The following is a 12981-nucleotide window of genomic DNA, read 5'->3' as shown; positions in this document are numbered from 1 at the left end:
GGGGGTACGGGCGCGGTGGGCGGCGGCGGATCCGGCCAGGCCTCGGCGGGGGCGGGCACGGGCGCGCCGGGGGCCGGCGGGAGCGGAGGCCCCATCAACCCGGCCTCACTAGCCCCCGGCGACCCGCAGCTCATCGCTCTCATCGTGGAGCAGCTCAAGAGCCGGGGCCTGTTTGACAGCTTCCGCCGGGACTGCCTGGCCGACGTGGACACCAAGGTACTGAGGCCGCCTGGGCGGAAGAGGATCGCGCCGGGCATGAGGCCGCCGGGGCCGCCACCTTGCTTTCCCGAAGCGGAGAGGAAAACACAAAAAGATACCTTTAAAAATCTCAGCAGGGAGGTCGGACCGCTTGGGGCAGTCGCGGGGAGCTTCCTGAGCGACGCCCACGTGGGTTGCGCTCCCCGCGCCGGCACGACTCGCCGTCCAGTTTAGCCCAGTCGCTTCTGTGAACTTGGGGTTTCAATACTGGCTTTAGAGCCTACCCCCCATCTTTCCCGGGATGGGATTCCTTTAAGCCTCTCAGTAGCAAACCTCCATATGGTAAGAGTAGTGGAGAAAGCCAGGTAAGTCGGCGAGCATGGTCTGAACGCAGTCATCAATATTGTAGTCACTTGTTCCTTTTTTTTTCCCCCCCTCTAGCTCCGCGATTTGCAGACTTGCGAATGCGGTTGAACTAAGGTACATTGTACAGCCAGCACCCTTATTTTGTGCTCCGTGACTGATTGAAGGGGATGTGGTGCCTGTTTCAGATCCTAATGCCGTAACCCAGGTCAACCCACCCCCAGTAAAATGCTAGTAATACTTCACTTGACCTAGTTGCCAAGGTTGTTTGCATTCAGTGAAGTCTTGTGTGTTCTGTCAGACATACAGCAGTGGCCGGAACGTTCGTTTTCTCTCTTTCTCAAGCCAGTCTGACAAGAGGACGCTGGTGGGTGTAGGAGGCGCTGCTGCTGACGGGGGCTCCTCCCTGAGCCTACCTCACAACAAGACTGTGGGCTTCAAAGAAGACCTTAAGAATAGGGAAACCCCGTCTGCTTATTCATTGAACATGCATTGGCCTGTATTGTGCCATGCTGTGTAGATGGAGGGACAAGTCGGCCCCTACCCAGTCCTCAAAGCTTGTAACTCCAGGGCACAAAACTGGCACGTGGGCCAGAGAGCTTACGTAGTAAGTCGTCGACCCTGTTACCCTCCTCCAAGATTAAAAACCCAAGAAGAAGTGCTGTCCTTGAAACGAGGTGCTTAATTTTTCTTATTTACGGGTCTCAGGTGCGGACTGATAGCTCCCACCTTTCCTGGGAGGCTGAGTGTTGTCAACTTCCCGTCACAAGTTCCCCTGTTTCTTATGCCCTGTTACATTTTGTGTGGCTTAATCAATGTAGTATGCAGGCTGTTATCATTTTTTAATTAATATTGAACTGTTGCAGAGGAAATTGGAGCTACCCCCACTTAACACCTTCTTAGGCGTTCCTCCTGGTAGTTATCAAGCTGTTTTTATTCTTGGAGATAGTGTATTTTCAGGCACATCTTACTGAGCTCTTCGTTGCTTTGGCCCCATGGTTGTCAGTGTGGTCCTTGGGTCAGCAGCGCCCCCGAGAACGGGCTAGCAATGCATATGCTTAGGCCCCACCCCTGGCTGCTGAAGCATTTAGAGGAAAGTGTACTGCAATTTACTTTGCAGTGCATCCAAACTACAAATAAACTGATGCATGAGTCGAGAGAGGGATAGAGAATCCAATAAAATATGAATGGAAGGTACATGAATTGAGGGAATTAGTCTGTATTGTCAGGATCTGTTCAGGTTTGGTGGTGACATTTGCTGTCCTTTTTCAGTAAACTGTCCTCAGAGCGGATGAGTTACTGTTCATAGCAGAAGGTATAGTGTCTGGATGCCTGGTTACAAGTGACAAATCTAATTCTAGCTCCTTTGAGCGAAGGGGAGGGTCTGCTGACGCGTGGAATCCAAGGAAGGATTGAAGGGACCAACGGTGAGAGGGCAGCGCTGCACTGGACCAGGCCTGCCCCAGCCGCGCTGTCCTGCACCCCTGTTCTTTATAACCTTCACTGTCGGCAGAGCAGAGTCATCCACTCGGTGACCAGTATCTCTTGATTACATCTTATAGCTTCTTCCTCTAGAAAGGGGCTCTCAGCTCCAGTTTAAAAAATCCCGGGGATGGGGGTCAGCCAGGAGAACGTGACACCCACTGCCCTGCCCATGTGAAGAAGGAATGATGGTTACCAGGAAAAAGGAGTTGCTAGGCAGATAGTACCTGGGTGTCTGTGAAGTTTACTTCCCACTCATCTCCCTGCCTCCTCTTTCCAGGTTTAGTGGAGTCTTGATGTCTGTGAGTCAGTGTTCTTGGCCTTTTGGAAGAGCCCGCTCATGGAGTTAAGGCCTACTGATTCTTTTGTCGATTTCATGTATCTGACGTTGCAAACTTGGGCCACAGTAACACTGCTTCAGAAACCAAATCTCAGTGGCTTAGAACAAGCACTGTTCTCATGCTGATAGGGCTGCAGGTCAGCTAAGGTTCAGCTGGTCGCAATGGTCTTCAGCTGGGAGGCTTAGCTGCAGGTTGCAGACGGCATGGGCTGGGGTCCGAGCTGTGGGTTGAGGTTGGGTCAGTTGCACATGCAGTCATCCTAGGTCCCAGGCTGACGGGGCAGGAGCTGGCTACCCAGGACATCAGAGCATAACAGCCAAGCCAGACAGTGCAGCCACATGTATGGTGTCTGTACTAACATTCCACTGACCAGAGCACATCACTTGCTCAACTCGGCATCACTGGGGTAGAGAAGCATCCTCTGCCGGCAGGGGTGGGGGCGTGGGGGTGGGGAGTGAGGTGCTAAACAGCAGTGTGCACCATTAACCAGGTTTGGGGAGAGCAGCTGAGAGCACCAGAAGCTTCCGAAGGCTCAGAACACGCATTCCTGGTGTTTACCGAGTTCCTTCTAATTTTGTTCTCCTAATCCCAGTTGGGTCTAGAACCAGAGACATTTAAGACCATTAAGTGCCCTCGGCTCCTTGGACTTCAGTTTTGCTTCCTCTGAGCCTTTCCCAGTGTTGCACGGGCTTTGGTTTCAGTCCCCATTCTCACGTCATGCTGAGATTTGACTGGCCCTTCGTTCTAGGCAGAGGGCCCTCCTGAGCCCTTGTTTGCTGCCGGGAAGCCCTGCAAGGTAAGCAGGGCAGTAATACTAGTTTTCCAGGTGGAAGCAACAGACTGAGCGGCTTGGGGCTTGTTGAAAGTCGGAGAGCTAGTAAGCAATGGAGCCGGTCTGGAACCCAGCTCCTCTGATTCGGAACCAGCCTGGGCCTGACCTTGGCTGTGCCATGTGGGCAAGTTGTTTACTTTTTGAGCCTAAATTTCTAACCTTTAAAAGGGAGCCAGGACCTGAGAGCTAACACAGCCACCTCACTCATGGTTACTTGAAAAGTAAATGGGATAATGACAGCATCTGGCATTGTGCCCACCCACCATACAGTGGGCACTGGTGTTAGCCAGGAACCCGTGCTCTGCCGGACTGCGTGGTGAGCTTCACGGCCACCATGAAGTGGTCTGAGGATTTGAAAATTGGTGTTTCTATGAAAAGCAGTGTTTTGAATGACTGATTACCACTTTGATCCATGTAACTTCTGACTTTGCCCCTTCTTTTTAATATTTTAGCCAGCTTACCAAAACCTGAGGCAGAAAGTGGATAATTTTGTGTCAACACATCTGGACAAGCAGGAGTGGAATCCTACGATGAACAAAAACCAATTGCGAAATGGTCTGAGGCAGAGTGTGGTCCAGTAAGTAAGCGGAACTGAGAGCGGAAAGGCAGTTGTCACCATCGTGACTCACGAGCAGGCCGGTGTGAGTCACAGCTTGGTCAGGGTGGCCAGTGCTGCATAGCTGGGACCACGCACGAGGCGCAGGAGACCGCACCTGTGTTAAGGTTAGGTTCCCGTAAGCCAAGGACTCCGCTGAAATTCTGGCCGGTGTCTCCAGCCTGTATCGGCTTGCTGTGCACGTCTCCCCCAGGCGCCTCGGAAGAGCTTCCAGACGGTTAGGCCTGATCTCTGCTCTGTGATGTCGGTGTGGTCTGAACCCCTGTGGGAGTTTTATACCCGGGTAGCAACGTTTGGATGTTGGGCACAAGGAGCTCGGTCTTGATTCTCTCAAGTGAATGCCTAGTTTTACCACTTGTGTAAAATTTCCTGCCCTCTGATTGGATCTAGAATGTATTTAACCTGAAACACGAATTTGGACTTAATACTGAGACATTTCTCTGATGCTTGCTAACATTTTGAATCCGAAGCAAATTCCAGTGCAGTTCTGAAAGGAAGGTTTTCTCTGGAAGCCTGGCGCTCTCCCTGCTGCGACCTGCGGCCCTCAGTGCCGGTTTGCTGGTGCGCTGACCCGGCCGTTCAGGCCCAGAAGCCGTCCCTGTTCCACAGCGTGGAGGCTTCCCAGGAATCGGGCTCTGCTGTTGCACCTCACTGTGACCCACAGTCTTTCCACTCATGACATCTGCTCGTTTCCCTGGGTTCCAGGCTCCCGACAAGATCTCACGTTCCCCTCAGACACCTTTCCAGTGTCCAGGAAAGGGAGCTGCACTTTCTTCCTTCTTTGCTCTCCCTGATTGGCCTCTTCATCCCATGAAGACCCCTGTGACTCTGACTCGGGAAGTGGAGGGCGTAGCTGGAAAGTGGCTTGTGCCTGAGGAGGGGTGGCTTTGCTTCCTGATGAGCACGGCCTGATGCTGACCTCTGTGTGTCACGTGCTCATCTCTGAGGGCAGGCAGTGGGATGTGGGTTGTGGGTCTCCCCGAAAGTGCCCCTGTACTCTGTGGCCCTGTGTCAACATTGAGGCTTCCTGTTGATATGCTGGTGATCACCCCTGAATGCAGGGAGCATCTCCGTCACCATCCAGCCTAAGCAGCTCAGGGCCTGTTTCTCGTCTCACTGGGCGCTGTGTGCATTCACTCACCTGTTTCCTTTTCCTGCCGCCACCTGCCCACTGACTGCAGGACCTGTTTTTACCCAAGCAAAGGTTTGAATGGCCCAAGAACTCCCAAGCCTAAAAGACAATGAGTGAAACCTACCCGTGTGCTTATGATGGATATGAATAGTTTAATCCTTCGAGAAGAGCACTTCAGTTTGAACCTATATAGACTCTCTTCCAAACTTTCAAATGTGATGTGTTTCCTGTCAACGTAATCTTCCTCACTACCCTATCCCAAGTGTTTGACTTGGCCTAATTTTTGCTCTACTTCAAAAAGGATCTGGGGTGTATTTTAGCCCCTTAGGAGCCTAGAACCAATTTGTTTCTTGTCTGTGTACTTGTTTGCTTCCAAGTTACCTAGTGTGTGTTAGGTGACAGTCACAGCTGAAGGCCAGGGGGATTGCTGGTGACGTAAGCGCTCCCTGCCCTGACGGGTTGGAGTTGTACCAGGGGACTTGAGGCCAGAGTGCTACTGCAGGTCACTTCGGCTCTGGCTGGTCAGAGAATATTGTTGAAGGAAGTGGAGTCAAGGCCAAGGCTCGCTGGCTTTGACAGTGAGATCAAGGTTTTCAGCTCTACCCGTCATCAAGTTCTTTCCTACCATGTTGTCACTTGTTCTTTGTCTTTGGGACAGGCTGCTTAGTTTTGCTTGGTTCTTTGTACAAGGTTGAGGTAGTAGTGGGTGAGATTATAAGTTAGGAATAATATGGTAGTGGATTGCCCCCGGAAGTAAAAATATAATAGCTTGAACTCTGTGTAAATGGATCTCCCTCTGAAAGAACTCGCTAGAGCGGCTGTAGCTTTGACCGGGTGAATGCTTATTGGGCTCGCACTTACACTGGTGGGGGACTAAAGAGTCTCAGAGGAACCAAATAACAGAATGATCTCTTTGTCTCCACAAGGTCGGGGATGTTGGAAGCAGGAGTGGACAGAATAATTTCTCAGGTGGTGGACCCCAAACTAAACCACATCTTCAGGCCCCAGATAGAAAGAGCGATTCATGAGTTCCTGGCGGCCAAGAAAAAAGCAGCGGCGCCGGCGCCCCCTGCAGAGCCGGAAGGCCAGGACCCTGCAGCCCCGTCCCAGGATGCGTCCTAAGGTCTGGTGTCCCGTCATTTGCCCAGGAGCATTCGTCTCTGACTTGTAGATAAGTGACATGCATAGAAAAGGGGTAAGCCGTTATTGGTGATCATCCTAGTCCTTGTCTATTCAGAAAAGTATTCGCGCAGATGCACTTCACCTACTGCTTAAGAGGCATCTTTCTACTGCGAACTAATTAGCATTTTCCTGTCAGTGAGTGTGAGTTTCTCTTGCAGCAAAGCAAAACATTTAGGCTCTGAATAGATGCTTCATTAGAGACCAGCTAAGATGGTCGGTGTGCTCAGGGAAATTCAAAAGAAAGTCTCATTTTTCTGAAATCGCTTAAATGAGTCTCGCCCCTGGACAGGAGTTAAACTTGGGTTTGCAATTTGGGTATAAAATCAAACAACACATTCTAAGCTGGCATCATCCTAAATGGGACCCGAAGTCTGCTTTAAGCCCTGTTGGGTTTCCTTGTATTTATAGGGATTTGAGTTGACCACTGTCAGTTCTCATAGGTCTTCTATTATACATACGCCCTTGTTTTACATTTGGAATTTAATTTTAAAAATCAGCTGTAGATGCACAAAACAGTGCTTTTTGCAGGGTTTGGGAGGCGTTAGTAAATATAAGCAGTGACCAGCAAGTACGAGGAAGCAGCGGACTCCCACTTAGCCGGTGGTAGTAACCACTGGCATTGCCTTATCCCCTCTTCTACTTTGTGTCCTGTTTGTACGATTCTCCAGGATGTCTGTTATTTTTGATAAGCGTCAGCGCGTGAACAAGGCAGGAGCATCAGGCTGGCGTGGGCACTCACTCAGAAGAGGGGTTGTCTTTTTGTGCCTGTGGGAAAAGGCCTCGGTGCCATTAAGGAGTGTAAAACATTCATTTCAAGTCTTTCGGGTTTCGTTGTAAACTCCTTTAGGATCATAAAATTAAGTAAATGTAGTCCTTTATCAGTAAGCATTTTGATACGATTCTCTTTCTTTTAGAATATGGCTGACATCTTCTGGAAACTCTTGAATTAGCAGTGAAGAAATGGATTTGGTTCATAATGGTACAACTTCAGAATGAAGACAGGCCGAGGTCGTCACTGATTGCAGCCTGGACTTTGGGGCAGGGTCCAGATTGAACAGGGAGCAAGTCTGACCTGTGTGCCCTGCATTGTGCTGCCCTCTAGCCAGCCTGTCTGCAGGGATGACACCCAGTAGACACTACAGCGATCTATAGAAACACTACATCAACCTGGTGTTGTCCAGAGACAAACCTTGATACTTGAACTTGGAGGAGCATGTGATTTTGGGGTTTGTGCTGGGGAATGAAAAAAGCTCCAGTAAAGGAACATAACCAGTCTCAAAGATGCAATTTCTTGGAATGACAGTAAAGGTTAGCTGAGAGCAAATTTTGACAGTGCGTATTTGATACAGTTTCTCAATTACAAACTGTAATAGAATGCACAAGCCACTAGCATCGAATAGCTTTAAGTTGTTGTGACCCTGTTGTACATGAATCTTGTAGCTTTAGTTTCTTTTCCCTAAGAGGTGACAAAACAGGGGACCCAGAATGCATGAGGAGCCTCAGACATTAGATTAAAGGAAACGTTTGCAGGCTCTCTGTCCAGGATAGGCAGTCTTGGGTGTGTTTATTTTGTTCCCATGTTTGTGGTTTTTAGAAAAGTGAATGATTAATAAGTAGCTTAAGTTTTATAATAAAATCTTTTGAAACTCTTGCTCTGAAGCTTCAACTGAATAATAGACCCCGGGGTGTGAAAGGAACCTTCTTCCTCTGCCTGCACGCCACTCCTGTGCACATGACTTCCTGGTGGTGACGGCCGGCAGACAGAACTTGGAACTGCCTTGGCCCTGAAGCCAGCCGGCGGAGCCGGACGTGGGCAGGCAGCTCCCCTCCCTTGACCATCGCTGACGCGGGGCTTTAGTCGAGGGCCGCGCACTATGCTCGTGTTGCTCAGACTTGAATGTGCGTGAGGACCACAGGGGGATCATGGGAAAACGCATGTTCTGACTGAAGATGAGCAGTGGGACCTGAGGACGTAACAAGCTCCGGGGACACCGCTGGCCCTCCAGACACTTGGTACCCCAAGCCTCGGGTCATGTCAGAGGTCCCTTCAGACTAAGAGCCTTGGTTCTTAGTTGAGTCCACTACTGGATATTGTTAATCTTATAAATTATAACCTATAGGAAGTCCTCACTTAACACTGTTGCTAGGTTCTTGAAAACTGACTTTAAGCGAAACGACATAACAAAACCCATTTTACCATTGGCTAATAATTGATATAAACAGGACTTAAGTTGCCATGGCATATCTCTGGTCATAAAAACATCACCAAGCTACTAAAGACCCAAAACACGTCTAATATTAAAAACTGAAATAATTGTCAGCCATATATACATTTAAGAAGGATGACTAAAACCAACATCATTATTTTCCAACCTGCTTAGTCCAATTCACGGTCAAAGGTGGCCTGAACCTGTCCTGGCAGCTCAGGGTACAAAGCAGGACCCACCCTGGACAGGACGCCCTTCCATGGCAGGGCCACGCACATACACACACACTTTGTCTGGGAGACTTCAGAGGCACCAGTGAACCTCACATGTACATCTTTGGGATGTGGGAGGAACCCAGAGACGACCCATGTGGACGTGGAGAGAACGTGCCAGCCCCCCACACACAGTGGTCCTGGCTAGGCACTGGATTTTTTTTTTTTTTTTTTGCTTATCAACATTTCAACAAAATGACATTCTTTAAAGGCCTGCTGTATTTGGTTGGTTTCCTGTTAAACCACTTCCACCTTTTCCATCAGTACCCCTAAATTAGGACTGCCCTGCCATATGCAGGTGGCGGTGCCATCAAGGGTGCCCGCTTCCCACCTCCTGAGGGGCGCAGTTCCATTTCCAGCTGAAACAGGTTGCTGGCCCTTCCAGCTTAGGATTCAGCAACCAGAGGCGAAGGGGCCCTCTAGTCTCTTCACTCAACTAACAGACGTCAGTGACTGGCCTTACCAGTCTATACCTGGCAAAGAACTTTCTCAGACTAACTGGGGTCCCCTCTTCAAGACCAAGGGCCTTCGCGTGTCCTCTAGGGGGGAGTTCTGCAGAGCTCTATCTGGTGACTGCCCCCACCCCAACATCCTGCCCCTCCAGCACAGACCTCAACGCAGCCACAAACTGCAAAACAGCAGCCCAGAGAAGCCATATTTTCTGCCCAGTTGACTACATTTTGTGTAATTTTGGGCAGAGTCAAGACAAACGCGCTAGGGGGGCTAGGAGCCAACAGCCAGCCTCTGCCCCCCCCCCCTTGGGAACTGGTCACCTGCCACGTCAGTGAGGTCCTCATGCTTCAGGTATGAGGTTAGGCAAGCACAGCTTAGAAGAACCATGTGTGTTCTCAGCTGAAGAACAATGGCTCCCTGAGGAAGACAAGGCCACCAAAAGTACTTTGCCCCAAAACACCCTTGCTGTGTTCATTCCTAAACAAACTAGTCACAGACCTCAAGGCTTCTCTCCCTAACGCTGGAAAAACCGCTGCCGTTTGCGAAGGCCCAGTGCAGCACAGAACTGGCCTCTGTAAGACAACAAATAGTACCAACCTTTAAAAACCATCAAGGCCTTAGAGGCCTGAGGACGCTCATTTAAGAGCCCCATGCTGGTTTTTGAAGTCCCGTTCTTCTGCCTGGAGCAGCGTCTGCAGGAGACCACTGCCTCTGGCATGTTGCCAGTTACCAACCTACATGCTCGACTGGCTGTGTCAGCCCACCTTCCCCACCCCGTCAGGCCTTGCCTTACCTCTTTCCTGCTCTATGTGAACCTTGTGGATCCTCCTTCAGACTTTCAGGCTTGTTTCATCCTGTCTCTGCCTTTTAGCCTTAGCTTCTGTGTACTCCTCAGCGTGCAGGGGGCCCGGGCATCCTGGGAATGGGAACTGAATAAAAACCACCGTCCAGCACGGCAGTGCTTCTAAAAGCATGACCCCCCAGCCAGCGGCACCAGCAACACGGAACTCGCTAGCAATGCAGTCCTCACCCCAGACCCGCTGATTCAGAGACAGGGAAGGGCCTACGCACCCTCCAGGTGGTCCTGATACACTGAAAATCCTTCTCCCAGGGCCATTCTGGAAAGCCGGCCATGTTGACAGGTAATGACAGCTTAATTATAATTAGTGGTTAACGTGTCTCTTCTAACAGCTCCTGAGGGGCAATGCTATCGTTTATCATCAGCACCATCGTTATTATTATTGTCCCATCAGTCCCTTGCAAGGACTGTGCTTATGGACATCGTGACATAGAAATGTCTGCACGTAACAAACCTCCTAAGCTTCCAAAAGCGATACGCCGTCTTTTGAAGGCGAGTCTCCTAAGCAGCTCAGAACCCTGCGGGGAACTCTGCAGAAAGGCTTTCATTGGCTGTTAAATTAAAGCCAGAGGAGAGATGCCAGTGGGGACCCAGCAGAGTCAGGCCTGCCTTGTGCCGGAGGCTGGCACTGAGGGTTGAGTTTAAACACTGTGCCTGGATCAGCCCGGCAGGGGGCCAGGCCCTGCCTTCCGTGGCTGCCCTCAGGGTGCTGGGGACAGAGTGTGAAGCAGACAGGAACGCTGGCGCAGCCCAGCTTTCGTTGGCACAGTCCATCACCCTCCCCATGGAGGAGCCAGGAGGTCCACTTTTATGGTCTTGTCACTGTGGCTCCAAGACCACGTGGTCTTCTCACATTGGTCACATCGCCCAAGACCTCGCCAGTCTGCCTGCGGTCTCCAAACTGCCATGTGGCCCTCCTTCCTGAAACAGTGTTTGTATCACATAGCTAGGCCCCCACCAGGGGACAGACATTTTCTTTTCTTTCTTTCTTTTTTTTTTTTTAAAGAAACATTTATCAGGGAGCCTCTCTGGACGCGGTGGGAGTGGAGGCTGACGCTGTGGACTTCCACAGCGCTGTGCAAGAATTTACAATATATGTCCATTCCAAGTTGTAATAAGAGTCTTTTTTCCCCCAGTTAAAAGACCATCAACGTCCCTGGAAGTGAGGCTGGAGGTGGAGATGGGCCTCGGTCGGCTAAGGGTCACAGGAAGCTAACCGGGTCCCCACCCCACCTGCCTGCCTCAGTGTCCCTGCTGTGTGGAGGTAGCAGACATTTCCTTACGGACAATTTCACTTAATTCCCATGCCCCTGTCAGGTGGGATTTGTTCTCCATTTTACGGCCGAGGAAACCAAGACTCAGCGAGGGAGCACTCTGCTCTTTATGCAACTGTTAAGAGGAGCAAGGTTTGAACCCAGGCCCCTCTGAGTTCAAAGCCCAGGATTTGTCTTCCCCCTTCGCTACTGTGCTCCGTATTAACAGAACAAGTTCAGTCCAAGTTCAGTCCTCTGGGGTCCACCCTTCACTCCACACGCAGGCCCCCATCAGAGCAGCGTGGCCTCCGTCCACATCCCAGCACACGGCCTTAGTCCCCCCAGCCTTGCTCCCCCACGCAGACAGTATCAAGGGAAGGGTTTGCAAACTGACAGGCTGTCTGCTCTGTCCTCTAGCCAAGTTCTGTGGCCATGGACGTGTGATTGCTCTTGTTTTGGTTTCAGTTAATGACCAGTGTATTAAAACAGGGCACCTTCCTTACAGATCTGTAGTTCTGGCCCCTAACGAGGCCACCCCAAGATACGCCACTTTGGTACATGGATGATTTTGAGCTGCAGGCACTTAAGAAACAGCAAATACACAGAGTGGCTTTCTCACCTGCCTGAAGACAGATCCTCCAAAAGGAACTTGGTTGTCATCAGTCCCTTTTCTGGGAGTTTTATCACCCAGGGAAGATGGACTCTTATCACAGGCAAGGAGGCTAGCCATACACACCACACCCAGACAAACTGTGTCGCAAACCATACCACCCATCTATTCTTCAAGAGCCCATTCGCCTTTCCCCAAAATCATTTACTCTCCCAGAAGAGGCCTACGTCTCCGCTCCCTTCTCCCTATAAAGATGATATTTAAGCCAGAGTCCTAAGTCACCTCGAAGAGTCACCCATTTTCCCCTGGGTATCTCCCACCTGTACAGGAGGGATACATGTTAATAAACTTCTGTTTGTTTTCCTCTTGTTCATGTTTTTCTCTTGTGAATCTGTCTTTTATTACTGGAGTCTCAGGTAAGCACTCAGAAGGGTGGAGGGAAGTTATATTTCCTCCCCTAAAGAGCAATAGATTGGCTAAAGTAGAGAAGTCAAACCAATATCAGAGCGGCTGAATGTGGTAAAAACTTATGTAGCACTCTTATGGGAGCAGCAATTGGGTTAAATCTTGAGTCTATGGGGCTGCTGTGCAAAATTTAAGTGTTACGTGTTTTTTTTTTGCCCCTGGGCCATTTTGTCCCCCTGAAAAGTTTGCCTGGGCATGACATCCTTAATCTCTTCACTGCATGAGGGCCTTTGTCACATCAGGCTTCTCTGCATTAGTTTCTTGCTGTTTGGGGCCCCTGATCAGCTTACTTACCCAGCATTGCAAGTCCTTGCATAGCTGGGCTCGCCTGCTGCCTTTCATTCCTGCTTACACACTGGAACACTCTCTCTGAGCTCACCTCTTTCTTGCAAAGCCTTGGAAATACAGGCAATCGCACCATAACATGCCGCCAACGTTCCATTTTCCAGCCTCTCCCGAGAGCCACAAGTTCACGAGGCCCATCATTTGCCCCCGAGTTACAGCTGTCCGCTCCATACAACCTGGTGTGTCCCCGTAACTGTGTGTAACCTTTGACCTCATCCCTACTTCATGGTCATACAGCATGAACTGACAGCTCCTTCCTGAGAAGAACCGGCCAGGAGGGGGTGACCATGAAGAGAAGGAATATGGCTGAAGCAGTGAATCCACGGCCCGTGACAGCCCCCGCCAGCTGGAGCAGGTGGCTCTGCTGACTT

General features: G+C 50.5%; 1 protein-coding gene across 1 annotated transcript; it reads left to right on the top strand.

The window, feature by feature from the left end:
• Positions 1 to 3: 3 nt before the first annotated feature.
• Positions 4 to 7798, top strand: BOD1 (biorientation of chromosomes in cell division 1; the record flags this gene model as incomplete). The annotated part of the gene is made up of 4 exons (XM_019635939.1): positions 4 to 216; positions 3669 to 3793; positions 5891 to 6087; positions 7061 to 7798. Coding segments are annotated over 3 exons (534 nt in total), but the record flags the coding sequence as incomplete, so codon positions are not given.
• Positions 7799 to 12981: the final 5183 nt, after the last annotated feature.

The sequence above is a fragment of the Hipposideros armiger genome, unplaced genomic scaffold, assembly GCF_001890085.2.
Source record: "Hipposideros armiger isolate ML-2016 unplaced genomic scaffold, ASM189008v1 scaffold_25, whole genome shotgun sequence".
Taxonomy (NCBI): Eukaryota; Metazoa; Chordata; class Mammalia; order Chiroptera; family Hipposideridae; genus Hipposideros; species Hipposideros armiger.
The sequence above is the reverse complement of the archived record's forward strand: the minus strand, read 5'-3'. Positions and strand labels throughout refer to the sequence as shown.